Below are 17347 nucleotides of genomic sequence, written 5' to 3'. Positions count from 1 at the left end.
ATATTGCCACACCGTACATTAAAATCGGTCTGATTACCAATGTGTATACTGTATAACCAATAGCTTTTTATAAAAAAAGAGAGCTACAGTAGCTTTAATGACTCTTTCTTGTATATTTCATTTCCAATTTAGGTTTTTGTTGTCTAAAATAAGACCCATGTACTTAGCCTCGTCTGAGAAGTTTAATTGGATTGAACACTACCTTGCGGTGTTCCTCTACTAAAAAATCTTCTAGCAGAAGATTTTTCCAGTTTTGAGTTAATTATTCTGCTAGTCAACATTAAATCATTAACTCCTCAAGCGAAATCTCTACGTTTAGAGATGTAAGTGCAGATGTGTCCACGTTGTTAAAAGTGCCTTTGATGTTAAAGAAAGCAACCATAGTGACTCCTTATGATGGAGAATCCAGGATTGCAATTGAATAAAAAGAATACAAGTGAATGCAAAACAATACGTACGTCTCATATGATTAGAAACACAATGGTTACTGGTATTATCCTGAAAAAAGAGAAATCCAAATACCTTAAACATTTTACTTATATAATATATAGGTAAATATATCTCTTTGACTCAGTATATACATACGTATATTTGATGACCTTGATTGTTTTATTGAGCGGGTCAGGTTCTTTAATGTTTAAAATTTTGAAACCTGATGTGTACAAATTGAATTGTATTTGTCAGGGAGGCATTAACTTCCAAAGTATGTATTAAAGAAATTCAAAAGTTGAATTTCTAAATTCTTTAAAATTAATATAATGAAGTTTTAACCGAAACACTGTTTTTTTTAATATTGGAAAATAAAAATTGTTTAATTTTTTATCAGTTCATTTTTACAAAAACAACAAAATTTTCTCCAATGAAACTATTTTTTTCTTGTTTAACAAAAGAGGTTAGATTTAGTTAAATTACCTAACAGTTGAAAAATAGAGGTATTCTAAAGGTAACAAAACAAAAACTTAATTAATTAAAATAATATTACATATTTCTTTTCTATTTAAATTTAATTTTCTAAAGCTGATCGCAAGAGGCTCTCCTGAAGTCTTTTTGCTTTGTTCTCGTTCAGACGTTGAAACAGTGTGATACGTTTGGTGGGTGTTGGTGGGGGCGATGAAAAATTAGGAATTGAAGGGAGAGGATCGACGAAAGGCAGCACGTGAGCTTTTTTCACGGGCTCGATGAGTTGTTTAGTAGCGAACTCCTGAAATTCTTTTTCAGTCGGACAAACTGAATTGATTTTTTTATCTTCATCACCAAAATATCCACTGTCGTTTTGGGGAATGTTTCTTATTTGGGATTTCTTTCCATTAAAGCTCATGTCGACCTTCATCAGCAATGAGTTAAGTGGACTATCTGGAAGTGAAAGTCGAGGTTTTAAGTTTAAATCGATTTTGCGCCGCTTAGAGAAATTATCAATGAAGCTGTCTTCAGAGAGCGACGCTCTATACTGAGCTTCCTCTAAATCGGAGGTTTCAATAATGGGAACGCTTCCACAGCTTCGGAATACGGACATCAATCGCGAACGCATCAACGGACGTTGAGTGGGAATTTCTGGGAGTGTAGCTAAAGCGGCTCGGCCCTGTGATACTAAGTTTTGAGCCATTTTTTGCGCTGCACCTTGCACAAGATCTTTTGACAAAACAAACCCAAATGTTGATTTTTCAGTTTTGTGGAGATCGTTTATCACAGGTGGAGACGGTGTGGGTGAAGGCGAGGGCACTTCCTGATTGATTTCGTCATGTGCTACTGAAGTTGTATTGCGTCTTTTAAGTGATTTCATAGATTCACGTTCAGCAAATATCATATCCTTTTTGAGAAGATTCGACAGATCATACACAAAGTCCTTGTTCACAGGTTTAACTCGATTTCGGATCGGCCGCTTATTTGGAATTAAATCGTCCGTTGAAGAAAGAGATAGCTGTGATGAAGATCTGGTAATTTTGGGTTCGCTTGGTAATTCGGGTGCGACAACTTGTCGAGATGTTGATGCTGCATTCATCTTAGAGGAACCCCTCGGACGACGTTGCCGTTTTTCTTCGACTTTGTTATCTTTTGGAACGTCCTGGCTGTCCGTTATTAAGACAATGTCCTGCTCAACGCCGTCTTTGAAATACTTTTCTTCGTAGACGCGGACGAACTCCAAGGTCGTTTCTTTATCACCGGCAATGGAATGTGTCGATCCCAGGTGGTTTATAACATCGTACTTCCTAAAAGCCCGATAGTCGCAGAGTTTGCAACCGAATTTACGACTGCGATAATGAAACATGGAAATGTGACGCCTTAAGTTGCTAAGTGCATCAAAACGTTTATGACATATTTTACAGAAACATGGAAGTTGTTTCGTATTTGGATTGACACGTTGCCTTGGTTCTACTTTAGCCGGCGCGACCTCGCTAACTTTTTGTTCTACTTTTTTGATATGTAGACCTTCATTACATTCTTCATGTTCCGCGGCTCTAGTGAGATTGTCCAAGCACACTGTCTTCAGAGAAAGTTCATCAGTATTCTTACCTAAATTAGCAAACATCTCATTGAGCGTGTCAGAGTCAACATCATCGTTGCGTGCCAGGAGTTTAGGGGGCTTGCGACGTTTTCGACGACTCTGACCAGTGAACTCTTCTTTGATGTCTAGCAAATCTAAAGAGTCCTTGCTATCTCCATTGATGTCGTACTTTTGTTCCAAATCAAATGAATCCACCGAATTAGAATTGGAATTTATTTTTGACTCATCTGTAAGTTGTTTTATAGTAATTTTGTTGGTCGCAGTGGTTATGGTGGTGTTGGTGGGCACTGGCGAAATTCTATTTGTTGCTGAAGTCTTCTCAGCGACTAGATTTGATATTTTGGTTTTTAAATTTACAGGCGATTCTCTATTTGCTGCTGTTGATGATGATGATGATAAATTTTTCTCAGAGACTAGATTTGATAGCTTGTTTTTCATTTGGCAATTATTTAAGTGAGTATTAAGCACTGCCTTCCGTTCGAAAGTCTTTCCACAGTAAGTACACATCGGAGAGTTGTCTGCACGCTCAATATTGTCCAACCATGCCTTGTTTTCAGCGTCGCGACGTTCTTTGTCGGTTTGCAAACGGGCTAATTCACGACTTGGACCTTTTGTCTGTACTTCATCCATGCGAATGCGACGTTTGTAAATTGCTTCACGCATTAAGCGAATCTTTCGTGTAGATTTTCTGCAAAAGAAGTTATAAAATTCGTCGAGTTTTTTTTAGACAAAAATTACCCATATCATTACTCACTTGTGATCGTTGCTGAGATGGCGAATCACTGCTCCCGGCTGCAAAAATGTTAGTGAGCAAGATGGACACTGAAAGACAAATGTCGAGGAGATATGTTTGGTTTGTATATGTAGTTTAAGGGTTTTTTCGGTAGCGAATTGTAGCTTGCCTGAAAAAAAAATAGAACAATATATAAGACAAGATGCTTCCACAATAAAAACTGTTACTAAACTTACAAATCTCACAACTTATTTCATTGGAGTTTTGGGTTTGTTGTTCTCTGGGTTCTGTAATATTTTGATCAACATCATCAACAGGCTCCTTTTTGATTTCTTTTACTAGAGAGGAAGTGCTAGTTGGAAGAGCTTTTCCATCTGAACCGACAATAGTTTTAGTGTTCTTATCGTGCATATCATGAACCTCGTTAACTTCAATTTTTATATTATCTTTGTCGTCCTTTTTCAATGTCTGATATACAGCAACATCACTATTGGGCACTCTATCCAATTGCAGTACGTGTTTTTGTTGAAGGATTTCATCTTGAGTTAGTTTGTTGTTAACCTGGTCATAGAAGTCCGTCAATTTCATGAGTCGGTTGTTTTGCTCGCGTTTCAACAAACGCTCAATTATACTACTTAGATCCCTATTTGCATTGGTGCTATCTTTGGAACTTGTCGAGGCGTTGTTGGTTTTTTTACTGACAAATTCCTGTTCAGCTTGGATAATGGTCGAAACATCCTGATCCTGAAATGTATACGTTTTTAAAGCTGATTTCTCTGATTTTAATGGATTTATTGATGAACTTACGATGAAGCCATTTTGATTATTTGAATTAAAGCTGCCGTTGAAATGATTGCTTGAATTTCGGCAATAAACTCGCTTGTGACTTATAAAATTTGTCAAACTCCTGAACATATTGCGGCAAGTATTGCATTCGTATATAATATCGCATTCACGTGCCAAGAGTCTTCGCACCTTTGTTATTATTATGAACATTAGTATTTATTTTTTTCATGAAAAAAAGAAAACGAATAAACTACTTACCTCGTCCGTTCCATTTTCGTATGCTTTTTTTGCTTCAAGAAATCCAGAAAGTGCGGTATGAATTGGCTTTCGGAGTACACTTAAATCATCTTTTTGTTTGTTTTGCTCAGTGTCAGAACTGTAACCAGAAGTTCGACCCTTCATGTTGAATTTATTAATATTTCTTGTTTAACCAGTAGATAAGTAGGCAGCTTTAATATCAATTTGTATGTACTGGTTATTAATCTTGATTCTTTTAATTTCTAAAGTGGATTAAGCTCTGATGAATGATTCAGTTTTTAGATTTTGATGTTTTTGTGTTGTTTAATATTTTGTTGCGAGGAAACATCTAAAACAGAAAATGTAAAACAAATTGTTTATTAATTTGACATCAAATATAACTTTTCAAAAACTTTAACCCTAATATTAAATTATTCAGAAAGACACGTCACCAAGGCTTTATTTTGAATTAAGTGTGGTAACCTTATATTTTTCTATTAAGTACCAATATTAATCTTCTATTTTACACTGTTTTTCATTGAACTCCATGAGCTAAGTGGTGATCGGAAGAAATCTCCAGAAAAAAAACACATGCTATATGTGTAAACATATTTTGAAACCAGTGGTAACTAATATTGTCGAGTATTACAGCTCATGTGGCCATATCAAAACGATTTCAGTGAAATTAACTTTTCAGAATAGTTTGAATTACAGGTAAAACAGTTTTAAATTATATATTATTAAATCAATTTGCTTTCTTGGAAGGTAAAACTAAACGTTTTCGTTTTTCCAAAGTCTACTTCAAGTAGTAACTTTTTAAATAAATTAAAATTCATTTTATAAATTTTGAAATCACTTTCTAAAATGTGGATTATAAACATTTATTGCATGCCTTCAAACTTTGCTTACTTTCTTGTAATCTGCATGTTAGCACATATTCAAAGTAGAATGTGCAACTTGGTCTATCTTTAGGCCGAAACTAAGACGTGCACAGGTATATGTGCCGTTGCAAATCTAAGCCCTGCTGTTAGATCATTTTTGTTATGAACTAAAAGCTGTTAACCATGTTGTTTATTTCAGAAAAGCTTGCAATAAGGACGAAAATGAATTGCAATGTTGTGCCAGTAATTTGACAGTATTGGTCACTTTCGATGAACTGAATAGAACACCATTCTTAGAGTTGAATCGTTACTTTATTGACATTCCAGAAATCGAGTGTGTAGGTGGGTTTTAAATGTGTAGCTAGCAAGGAAAGATGCCAATCCGCTTACATAACAACACTCAAAATGTAGCTACCAAATTGATTGTAAAAACACTTAAGTTGATTTTTTCCGACAATCGAAATGTTCGAGAAAGAATGCTTCGCAACAAGAGCGGAATGGTGTCTATACAAACATTTTATAATACAAAACTATCCACATATTTTAAATTAAATTAAACTGATGTTTCCGACAGATAATTTAAAATAAATAACATACCTACAGTAAAAATTTACATTGTGATTTATAGGCAGCCTTGCTTTTTAATATCAGTGGATTCTTTTAATCCTTTGTATTAGATATTATACTAAAATTTATTTTATTTTTTAAATGGAACCCATATTTCCTTCATAACACAAATTTGTTTCTCCATACTGCATTTTTATTTTCATAAGTAAGTATATTCATATATAGAACTACAATTCCACATACACATAACTTTGTACATAAAACAAATTTGCGCAATAACATTTCCGGCAAAGAAATGCTCAGGAAATGAACCTACTCTCCTTAATGATGTTGAAGTTGAAGAAGGATGCATAAGTTACGTGTACATCTAATTTTAAATCCATGCAAAATAGAAATCGTTTTTTCCGGGTATGACATTTTATGTACATACGTATATTGGAATCTACAAAACGGATACAAATTGTTAACAAATCATTACACAAAAACAACATAATTATTGAAATTTGTAAACAATAAAATTGATAAAATATATTGGAGAAAACTCCATAGGCAGAAATCTCAACTCATTACTTGTAGCTGAAGGAAAATTGAATAGTGCAGGGGTATGCTTTTTGCATCAAAGTCCAATGGCAGAAAAATTCCGTATTTCATCAATTATGAAACTCTTTCGCAAAATGGGATATTCCCTTAGACTTAACTCACTTGATGCCAACTTATTAATTCAAAACTACCTCATTTCATACTATGAACAAGAAGATAACGTGCAATGATGAATAAGTAATTTTCTTTACAGCACCTGATAAATTGCACGCACTTTAGGTATAAAATTATAATAAGCAAAGAACAATTTATTATAAATGTTTATTTTTTTAAACTGATACAAAAAGAGAAAACAAATTATTATAAATATTTGTTTGTTTGAAAAGCCCAACAGAAGAAAAAAGTAACTAACTCACCAGCACTGTTAAATATACATAACTAATTCACTTGTTTAGTTCGGAATCTGAGAAGCTTAGTGAAATAAGATTTATGCACAAATTTAAAGAAGTTTAAATCGATTAATTGGACATTTACAAGTAAGCCAAACAGATGTTTTCAGCTCTGCCAGCTAAACCGCACCATTTCGAATAATAATAGATATTACTTGATTTTTCTTTCTCATATATAAACTTGAATGTCATCTCATAACTTTACATCATCCCTGTTTCGGTCTCGGTCTTGGTCTAGGTATAAAATGATGAATATAAGATTTTTATTTTTATTTTAGCCTCTTAAAACTTTATGGTAACAATGATGTTCAATTTAAAGGCAAATTAAAAACATAAATAATTAAATTTATATTAAATTACACTTTACATACATTACAGCATGCGTTTAACAGAAAACAGGTACAATAACACTTGCTAAGAAAAAGAGCTGATACTAAAATAACCTCGTGTCATTGTTTTCCGATTGCAAATTAAAAGCTTTTCTCAGTGAAGATAAAGTTTCGAAGAAAAAGCTTATGCAAGTCTCATTCACTTCGCTTCGCATATCATTTTAAAATATGACTGCTTGTAATGCCTATACGGGAAGTTATCTATAGCTACCTAATCCAAATTTGAATCTAAATCGGAATGAATCTACCTATTTCAATAGAAAAAGGGGTCAAATAGGTATTAATAACAACAGAAAACAGATACAACAAAGTTAACTACTTAAGAGGTTTTGTCGATATATGATTTTGATGAAAAGCATCCCATAGGGAAAAAAACAAAAACAAATAATATGCCGATTGCCGACCATAATTTCTAGGAATGGTATTGATTTTTAGTTGGAGGTGTGACGAGTGACGACTGATTGGCCTGGCCTAGGTATAGTCTAAAGTTCACTCATTTCGCATACCACCTGTAATTCATTTTCTTCAATCTTCGCAGAGACAACGACAAGGCGTATTATTGCTTGTAATCTCTTGTCACTCTGCTTTTATCAGATTGACTTTTGTTTCGATTGGTTTTTATCTGGAGCTGAAGTTTCTCAAAGAATTATTAAAAAAGCTTTTCTCTTGACATGTTTGCAGAGATTTTCTTAAGTTAAAACTTACGTATGTATGTAGCTTACTTGGAACTTGATATTAATAGTACATAGGTACCTGTTATTTGTCATATTTTAAGAATGTAAGTACATACTTCACATTATTTAAATTCAATATTTTATTTAAAATTGGAAAAAATAATTGCCAGCTCTCGAATTACATTAAATATGAAAATATCTGAAGGACATCCTTATTTTGTATTTGTAATGTTAATCTTATGTTTGAAGACTTGCCTTATTTAAAATAATTAGGTACTTATGTATATTCCAGGCAAGCTCATGTGGAAATACAAAAATAACACAAAGTTGCATGTATTATTATAAGTTGTAATCAAAATGTTGATGTTTGTTAATCTGGTTGAACTTAAGTTGAACTTAGGTTGGTACGAATTTTGTAAATTATCATTAAGAGTCTCCATTTGTAAGAAGGAATAACATAGAGTCCCTGGCCATATTATTAGACGCACTTTAGATTTTATGCAAAATCATAGTTTTTATCTATTTTAATCAGGTTTCGAATATTGTAATGCATTAAAATTATTTTGTATGCGGAATATAAACTTCTTCCTAGAAATAAAGCAACACATTTAAAGAATTTTTTTTTTAAATTAATATTTTCAGTTTTTTTGTTGTTGTTATTTTTGTATTTTTTTCAATATTTTGTTGAACCTCCTCTTGCTTTAATAAGAGCATCAATTCTGCGTGGCATACTGTCAATGCATGATTTGACTGTTTCCTGCATTTGTAGGTGGTGATTCCACACGTGAACTAGTCTTTCAAAAAGTGAACGCATCTTTAGCTACTTCCCTCTTCATCAGCTCCCACACGTTTTCAATTGGGTTCATATCAGGGCTGTTTCCCGGCCAGTCCAACAGAGGGATGTTTTCTTCCCTCAAACAAGTTTCTATGGACTGGGGTGTGTGGCATGGAGCTCCATCTTGCATAAAAATGTAACCAGTTTTGAACGTTATAAATATTGCGAATAATCTAATAATTATTAAAATTCTGTGGTGCGTCTGATAATATGGCCAGGGACTGTATGTAAGTGTATTCCACAATTCTCATTCGAAGTTACTGAAACCTATTATTAAAATATCTAAGCTATTTTTTAAAAATATACTTCTTTACTAACCCAATTGTAAATTTCAATTTTTTTTTACAGAAACTTGCGTTTTTTGGTAAAATTATGTAAATGAAATACAGACAACTGTTTCAAACAAACCAACAAAACATTGAAAACGGTGTCATTTAAGGGTTAAAAGCAAAACCAAGAACATTTTGGCTTTTAACAAAATTATTTAAAAAAAAGCATTCATCTTTTATATATATGTAAATAGAAAAGCATGTACAAAAAAACATTCAAATTTTATTCAGAAACCTTAAAGCCAATTCCCATTTTTTGATACAGATTATGAACAAGCCTGATATTAGACTCTACAATTCAATAATGAGTAACCTTTTGCAAACAAATTCGTCGCCATTCAAGGAATGAAGCGCTCTTGCAGGGTCCCATGGCCTCGGGTTAGAACTAATCTAGATGGATGGAGTGGGTTGTTTTCAAAGGTACTATCTAAGCTTTAGCTGCATCGTCCACATCTACAAGGCTAAAATACAGAGATTTAAATCATCGACCTGAAGCTGCTTATAGTTTCAAAACAGAACTTGTAAAAACTATATGCACCATTTTTAAAGCAATAGTGGAAATTCTTGGCTTAAATTATGTTCCGCATCGATTAAATTTAGCAATCTTTTGTAATTATTTGCAACATATTTAAGCGCGATTATGTTGTGTTTTATAGTTGTGTGCGCAATTCTTTAGGAACTTAGAAGGCATTATTTCCATCAAAGTTACTTCTCTAGAATACAATCGATTGAAATTTTGAACGGAAACTATTTCTTGAAAGTCATGAGTATATTATTATAGTATTTGAATGTTTAATTAATGTATATTTTCTTAAATATTTATATTTCTTCTATTTTCTAACTTTGTAGGTACGAATTTTGTAAATTATCATTATATAGTAAAATTATGTTAGAAAAAATAAAAGAATCTATATTAATCGACACTGGGATATACAGTCATTTTACCTTAAAAACTAGGTTAAGTTTAATTTGACTAAACACCTGAAAGCTTATAAGTTATAACAAAGCACCTTAACCATTAAACAAATTCGTTTCATAATGGAGTGTAAAATACAAAATAAATTAGGTCCGTTGAGGTTCCTCGCAGGAGACAGTACCTGTGAAAAAAAAAACTTCAGATGGCACAGGCAGGGATTGGACCCAAGACCTTTCGCATGGAAGTTCTACGCACTAAACATCACGCCACGGATGCTAAGATTTAGGAGTGTACTCGATTGAGTATGCTCGCTTAATATGATATCATTTATTGTTAAGACCCACTTTTTTGTAGAAACGGATTGGTGGTGAAAATTTTGTTCTGTGAATGCGAATTTTGCTTATAGCATGATTTTCAAAAAAAAAAATGGTGTAGTCACTGTCACACTATCAAAGATTGAAAAACTGATTCATTATACAGTTTTGGAACTGCAATAAGTATACATAAATTCGAATGTTACCCATGAAAGCACCCATTTTTAGCCCTTTAGATGAAAAGCTTGTCGTATCAGATTATTAAAAATGTATAGCTTTAATTTAAAATTATAATTGAACATTTTATTTTTTAAAAGTCAAGTCAAATTGTGTTATCTTTTTTATGAAAAATGAATGCTTATTACTTGGTTACAAAATTAAGCCACAATAGTTTTTGAACCATCACCGTCGTAATGCAACTCAAATTGTCAAATTGAAAATTTTGACATTTCTCGACGTTTCAAGGTCCCTAGAGTCGAAATAAAAGATTTTTAGAAAGATGTCTGTGCGTGCGTGTGTACGTACGTTTATTATCTTACGAACCAAAAATACTAGAGACTTGAATTAAATTTTATATAATATATTGTAACGTGATATCAAACAAGTATATTTTTTGAAAAAAATCCATTTCACGGTTCTTTTTATAAATCAAAAAAAAAACTGAAAAAAAAATATTTGTCACCTCCAAAATTGTACGACTAAAATATGATTTCATCTCTAAAACAATTTTGTGCAACGAAGAATAATATTTTTGACATCTCATAAAATTTTGAGAAAAATCGAATTGACAGTTTTTTTATAAAAATAAAAATCTAAAAAAAAACATTACTCAAAGTTGGTAAAAATTGAATATCGACTCAAATATCTTTTCAAAACCTTGAAATTTAGGCTTCAAACTTATTTTAACTTATAAGAAAGATTGTTTTTAACATTTTAAAAAATCTTGAGAAAAATCGAATTGACAGTTTTTTTTACAAAAAATAAAAACCTACAAAAAAATGAATAAAAGTTGGTAAAAATTGATTTTCGACTCAAATATCTTTTTAAAACTTTGAGATATTGGCTTTAATTCACTTTTATCTTTCAAAAAATATTGTTGTTAACATTCAGTAAAATTTTGAAAAAAATCGAATTGACAGTTTTTTTTACAAAAAATTGAAAACCGAAAAAAAATTAACGAAAGTTGGTAAAAAACAATTTTCGACTCAAATATCTTTTCAAAAATTTTATATAATAGCTTCTGACTAATTTTTACTTATAAGAAATATTGTTTTCAACATTAGGACAAATTTTGAGAAAAATCGAATTGACAGTTTTTTTTACAAAAAACAAAAACCTAAAAAAAAGGTATAAAAGTTGGTAAAAATCGATTTTCGACTCAAATATCTTTTCAAAAATTGTAGATATTGGCTTTAAACTACTTTTATCTTTCAAAAAATATTGTTGTTAACATTCAGTAAAATTTTGAAAAGAATCTTATTGACAGTTTTTGTACAAAAAAATAAAAACCTAAAAAACATTAAACAAAAGTTGGTAAAAATTGATTTTCGACTCAAATATCTTTTCAAAAATTTGAAATATTGTCTTCAAACTTATTTTATTTCACAGAAAATATTGTTTTCGATATTCAGTAATTTTTATATAAAAATCCAACAGTCCGTTTTTTCATAAAAAATTAAATCTACATAAAATAGTACGCAAATTTGGTAAAAATTGATACGAGTACATATAGACAAACCTTTAAGCAAGACAAAACGACAGACGTGATGGGAAGTTATCAGTGTGGGTCGCATCCCAGCCTCTTTTTACATATTTCTATTAAAAATAGTGCAGAATAATAATTTAGTGCAAAATAAAGTGTTTACCCATACATTTCTGGTAAAAGTCAAAAATACGTTTAATTTCGCTGTCTGTACGTAGTACACTGTATTCAATATTTTCCATTCCTGCTGAAATGAGTTTTTTTCAAATTATTTCGAAAAAATATAACTGTAATTTGTACATAAATTTCTATCTCATATTCAAAAATATCAACTGCCGAGCAATGATGTTCTAGATAAGATGGATGACTATGATGGCAGTTGGAAAATTTCATATTGGAGGACTTTAAAGACAAAATAAAGTACTGGTTATGTTAAAATAACCGTCAATAAGTTGCAAAAGCGGTGCCTTTACACGCAAGGTTATGTACTGTAAAGGAGGCTTACCTGCATCGCCTACACGTTTAATATCTCGTACAAGAAATAATTCAAACAAAATTTACATCCGTTGGCCTACTTTTCAAGTTAGAGGCGGATACAAATTCTTCTTTTTTTAAATTGTTCTTTTAGTTTTTGGCACAGGTATTAAAGCTGTTGTAATTTAACAAATTTATTGTGAATTTTCAGAAATTAGAACGTATTAAAGATTTTTTAAGAATTACATTTTTGGTACTTAGGATGAAAAAATCTGTAAAAAAAAAATGTAAAATTACTATTTTAAGTTCTACCATAAGAGATTTTTATTTCGTCAACGATTTTATAAAAAAGAAAGCCAATCAGTGATGACGAGTGTAAATAATCTTTTAAGGTAATAATCTTTTAATGACTCATAAAACCTCCAAAGACCTGGGCTATTATTCTTGCTGACTATGGAAACTCGCAATGATGTATCAGAAAGAACTTATACAATGCAGTTCTCTTTTCTTTTCACACTTATTATGAAGATATAATAGAAACTACTCCAGCAATTGGAAATCTTGGTGCTTACTTACTCCTGCCTACTCAGAAGTTGAAACATACCGATTTATTTTATAAAAAATTTTAATATTTAAAAGCAATGAATTTCATACAAATAATCAAATCAATATTATTTTGCAAACATGCATTAATATAACCGTCATCCACCATCTCACAACACTTTCATTCTTCCATTTTGAAACGCCCTTAAAAAATAAAAACAATATGCTTACCTACCTATCCATATATGTATATAATTATCCGCCTACCTACATAGTCTTATTATAACAGTATTTTTAAAGGATACTTTTGAAACTTATAGTAGTTTTGATTATTGGGTATTGAGTAAGTTAATGTTTGATTACATTGGTTAAATACTCTTAACAACGCATCCACTTGTTTAAATTTTAAAAGCTGAGAGACTGAATTTAATAACTTAATATGCGAACAATTTTCACATAAGCTTCCATATGTATACCTATAGTATACAAAACTAAACGAAAAAAGCTAAGTGGGCACAAACTGATGCAATGCGTCATGATAACTAAAAAATTCATCGGGTAACTTTTGTTTTTAAAGATTCCTGTTTAAACTTATTAAAAAACCTTAGTTTTTTTTATGCATATCTAAAAACTAAAACAATTATTTCACTTATTTCAAAACAAGATGAAGTATGAAAGAACATAGGCAACAACACTATCAATTGAATACCTACCTAGGTAATTTAAAGCACAGGAAACAGTAAACCTAAACCTCTGTGTAGATATATGTACATATACATGAAAAAGAACAATGTTAAGCACATGGTTCACAAAAAATTAGGTACACTACATAATTTTAATTTGTTAATTAATTTTTTCATTGTAATTGTTCCATTCTTTATTTGGTTTGAAAATTCTTCACAGCAAGGTCGAAAATCGACAAGTGAAACCTTTTTAGCATGTTTCTTTATTTATGCACTTGATTATTACATAAGATAAACTTTAAGTTGCATGTAAGTGAACCAATCAAATAGAAAACTAGATCAATTAAGTCGCGTGTAATTTTATATTTTTAGGTCGTGAGCTATTTAAAAAGATTTGTATTCATTGTTTGCACATGATTAAATGAAAAACTGCAATAAATCCAAATAATTGAATGCCTATTTCTTTTCTAGAACCAAATGGGTAACTATGTAGTTGCCCATATTTTATTTGAGTTGAAAATACAAAAAAAAACAAGCACCCACCGAACTTTATTTAAGTACAACAATCATTAAGAAATTAGCACTAATATCTATTGATAATCTTGATTTTTATACTTTTATGTAGATAGGTATACTCACATTTTAAAAACCGAATAGGTACATGAATATTTTTTAAAAGCGGAACAGGTTTGCCTGTTTAATCAAAATACACTTTGCCGAACGTATGGGAAAAAGTTTAAGTTTATTTTTGCAGGTTTAACATTCACCCGGATTGATGTAAGCATTTATAGAAAATGGAACTTTTCTTGTAAACCAAAACATGGATAATAGATACGACACAAGTGAGTGAAGGAATATTCATATTCTTGAAATCAACGCGCGCCATACGCCATTTACATGTTATAACTTACCTACTAAGTTGAAATAAGACAACTTTTTTAATAGAGTTTAGATTTTTGAAGTCATTTTAATAAAACTCCACGTAAGTTTCTGTTTCAATTAAGCAATACATCACGGAATTGGTTTCTTTTTTTTTGCTAAACAATTATACATAATGAAGCTAAATGACGTGCAGACGATGACGACGGCGACGACGGTCAAGTCAAAATCAAGAGAGCGATAAGTGAGTGAGCCCGAGTTGTTTCGGTGTTATAGTTTTTCGCAAACAATTGTTTGAAAATCACAAGGCAACCACTAAAGAGTCAAGAAATTATCTAAAGATAGGTATTTAGATAGTGTTATGAAGGTCCTTTTTATGCGTTATAGAGTCACTATATAGGTACCTTCTTTTTATTTATTTCGATTTAACAAGAAGAGCACTTGATGAGATTATGGACAGCACTAAATTCTCAGAGTGTTGAGTAATCACTTTAGGTTATTTGAAAGCACCAGCACAGCCCCATAGAAGACTGATTGCCTATATTGCTAGTGGATAACGTATGTGATTGTGGTGTTGTACAAGAATCTATCTACATTTGTTGTATGCACAATATACGCGATAGATAGAAGCCTAAAGCATATTTACACTGAAAACTATGACAAGATTTTCTTTTATTCAAACTATATTATATGTACATATGTAAATTAACTTTAACTTGCCTTTAAACTTCAAATCGAATCCGAATCGAATCGAACACCACCTTCGAGCCGGAGGACACAAGAAAATTCACAATTTTATCAGATTTTGGTTAAGTAAACTTATAACTTTATTATCTAGAACTAGAGATAGTAAGCAGGTAGGTGCGTAATGCGTGTTGTGTCCCCTTATCTCCTCCGGAAAATTGGATCTTTTTACCGTTTTCTATTTGCCCTAGCCCGCCCGGCAAACAAATTATTTTATTCCGACAATTTGAATGGAAGAGACAAGATTAAAATATTTTATTAAGGTTCTTTAATTTTTTTCATTGATGAGCTAAATTAAGAGACAGATCTTTCATCTCACTTTGTCTATTGTATGCAAAGGTAAACTTGCATTCACTATTTCATTCTAACTTGGTGTGGTTTTTTCGTTTGCCTTAAACTTAAGAGTATTGTGCTGAGTTGCTGAGTTTAGCTGCCTTACAAAAGAGAGTAGAAATCATACTGAAAGGGAATGAGCGAAAGCACTGGCCAGGGGTGCCGTTTTCAAGACTACTATGGGATGTTTATATTTTTGTAACGCTATGGTGGAGTTACACTGTTCTGGATTTTCAAATTTGTATGAAAAGTTGAAATAAAATTTTTGAAATCACATTAGTTGAATTGAGTTAGATAATCAAAGACAAAACAAATTATTTGACGCTTCATAAAGAATACCTGAAGACAAGCTTCGTAGAATCACTAGCTCTAGCATTTGGTTGTTTTGTATGCTTAAAAGTATCTTCTTTAGAAAATTATCTACAAAGCTTAGTCTTTAGCTGAGTGATAAGTAGCTTTAGCATACATTTATTATTGTTGTTATTATTAAAATTATAATGCTAATATACAAAAACGAGCACAAGTTATAAGGACCTGAGGTTAACTTAACTAAATAGAAAACTAATATTTAGTTAATATTCATTATAAAAAATATAAATTATATTCAAAATTATTTAGATAGGTTTATGTTAATTATGATAAAGTTAAATGTCAATTTTTAGTTTGATTAATAAATTATGTATATTTTGAATGTGTTCTTGACTAGGGCGTTGTAGGGCTTCGTAGACAGAAAAAGTTGGTGTAGCGTTTATATTCGTTGGTGTAGCTGGGCAGTTGTTCAAAATATGAATGATATCGAGCGAGCGTTACAATACGGACAAGAAGGTGGAGCTTCATTATTAGAAATGTGATGGTGTGTACTGACTGTATGACCAAGTCGAAATCTAATGAAAACCATGTTCATGGTTTTTAATGTGGTGACAGGAATGATAGCTTTAAGTCTCCCAGTGTTGATGGTCGAATAATGGTGGTTGTAGTCTCTCTAGTCGGATAAGCGATTAAATTCAAGTTTTTTTTTTAAGTAGCGTAATTTGGTGATAGGTTCAAAATAGTAGACAGGGTCATGATGGGCCTGCGTGGTGGATAAATCTGCCAGCTCATTACCTTTTATACCCAATTGGCTAGGTACCCGAATAAGAATACATTTAAATTTTTGTTTCATAATGTACATTAATATTCGAGCTGTCAACATTTAGCGGATTAGTAAATTGTTTGGTGCATTTCCTACAAGCAAAATTTTGAGTGTTGGATGTCGTTGCTAAGACGTAATCGTAGGTGTGAATCTTTCCAGGAAATTTGCTAACCGATAAAAATGATATTTTGAATATAACTGCGAATACATATAATATTACCATAGCTAGAAGCCCTGGTAGCTACTAGCTTTAAAGTATTGTATTGTACGTGTATATATAGTTCCATAAATAATAATAATACTAATAAATATAATATTACCAGCTACAAAAAAAGTTAAAAATCATAAGGGCATATTCATAGATGTTTGGTAAGTCTTGCTAAGTTGTTTTTAAGCTAGTCCAGAGTTTAAGTTATTTATAAATAACGTTTAACATAAGCTTAGGGCTAAACCTGTGGTTTAACTATAAACATAGAAATTGCAGTGTTTAAGTAGTTATTATCACACACAAATGTCATATTTGATTATTGTTTGTAAAAGTAAATTATATCAAATTAATTTTACGTAAGTTTTAAATTGACCGCTGGAAGTTATTGTCAGTTTCATAGTCAAATGTGACTACCACATTGGGCTTCCCATCTGTTCATTCATTTTCTTGTAATGGTTTTCATCGTAAAATGATGAATTTGTAAAACAAAAGTAGC

The 17347-nt window shown here is 31.5% G+C and overlaps 1 protein-coding gene across 4 annotated transcripts; it reads right to left on the bottom strand.

The window, feature by feature from the left end:
• Positions 1-781: 781 nt before the first annotated feature.
• Positions 782-14822, bottom strand: LOC129939209 (uncharacterized). 4 transcript variants are annotated; one of them, XM_056047136.1, is made up of 6 exons: positions 14467-14822; positions 4281-4608; positions 4044-4211; positions 3473-3980; positions 3258-3405; positions 782-3191 (listed from the first exon to the last, which is right to left on the bottom strand). In XM_056047136.1, the coding sequence occupies exons 2-6, from the start codon at positions 4422-4424 to the stop codon at positions 1004-1006; spliced, it is 3156 nt and encodes a 1051-aa protein (XP_055903111.1). In that variant the 5' UTR covers positions 4425-4608; positions 14467-14822; the 3' UTR covers positions 782-1003. The 4 variants fall into 4 exon arrangements, with proteins under 4 accessions (XP_055903111.1, XP_055903110.1, XP_055903112.1 ...); XM_056047135.1 differs by lacking the exon at positions 14467-14822 and adding an exon at positions 14195-14446; XM_056047137.1 differs by lacking the exon at positions 14467-14822 and adding an exon at positions 7068-7160.
• Between the last annotated feature and the right edge of the window lie 2525 nt (positions 14823-17347).

This window comes from Eupeodes corollae, chromosome 1 (assembly GCF_945859685.1).
Source record: "Eupeodes corollae chromosome 1, idEupCoro1.1, whole genome shotgun sequence".
NCBI lineage: Eukaryota > Metazoa > Arthropoda > Insecta > Diptera > Syrphidae > Eupeodes > Eupeodes corollae.
Note: the sequence above shows the minus strand (reverse complement) of the source record. Positions and strands in the feature narration are given on the sequence as shown.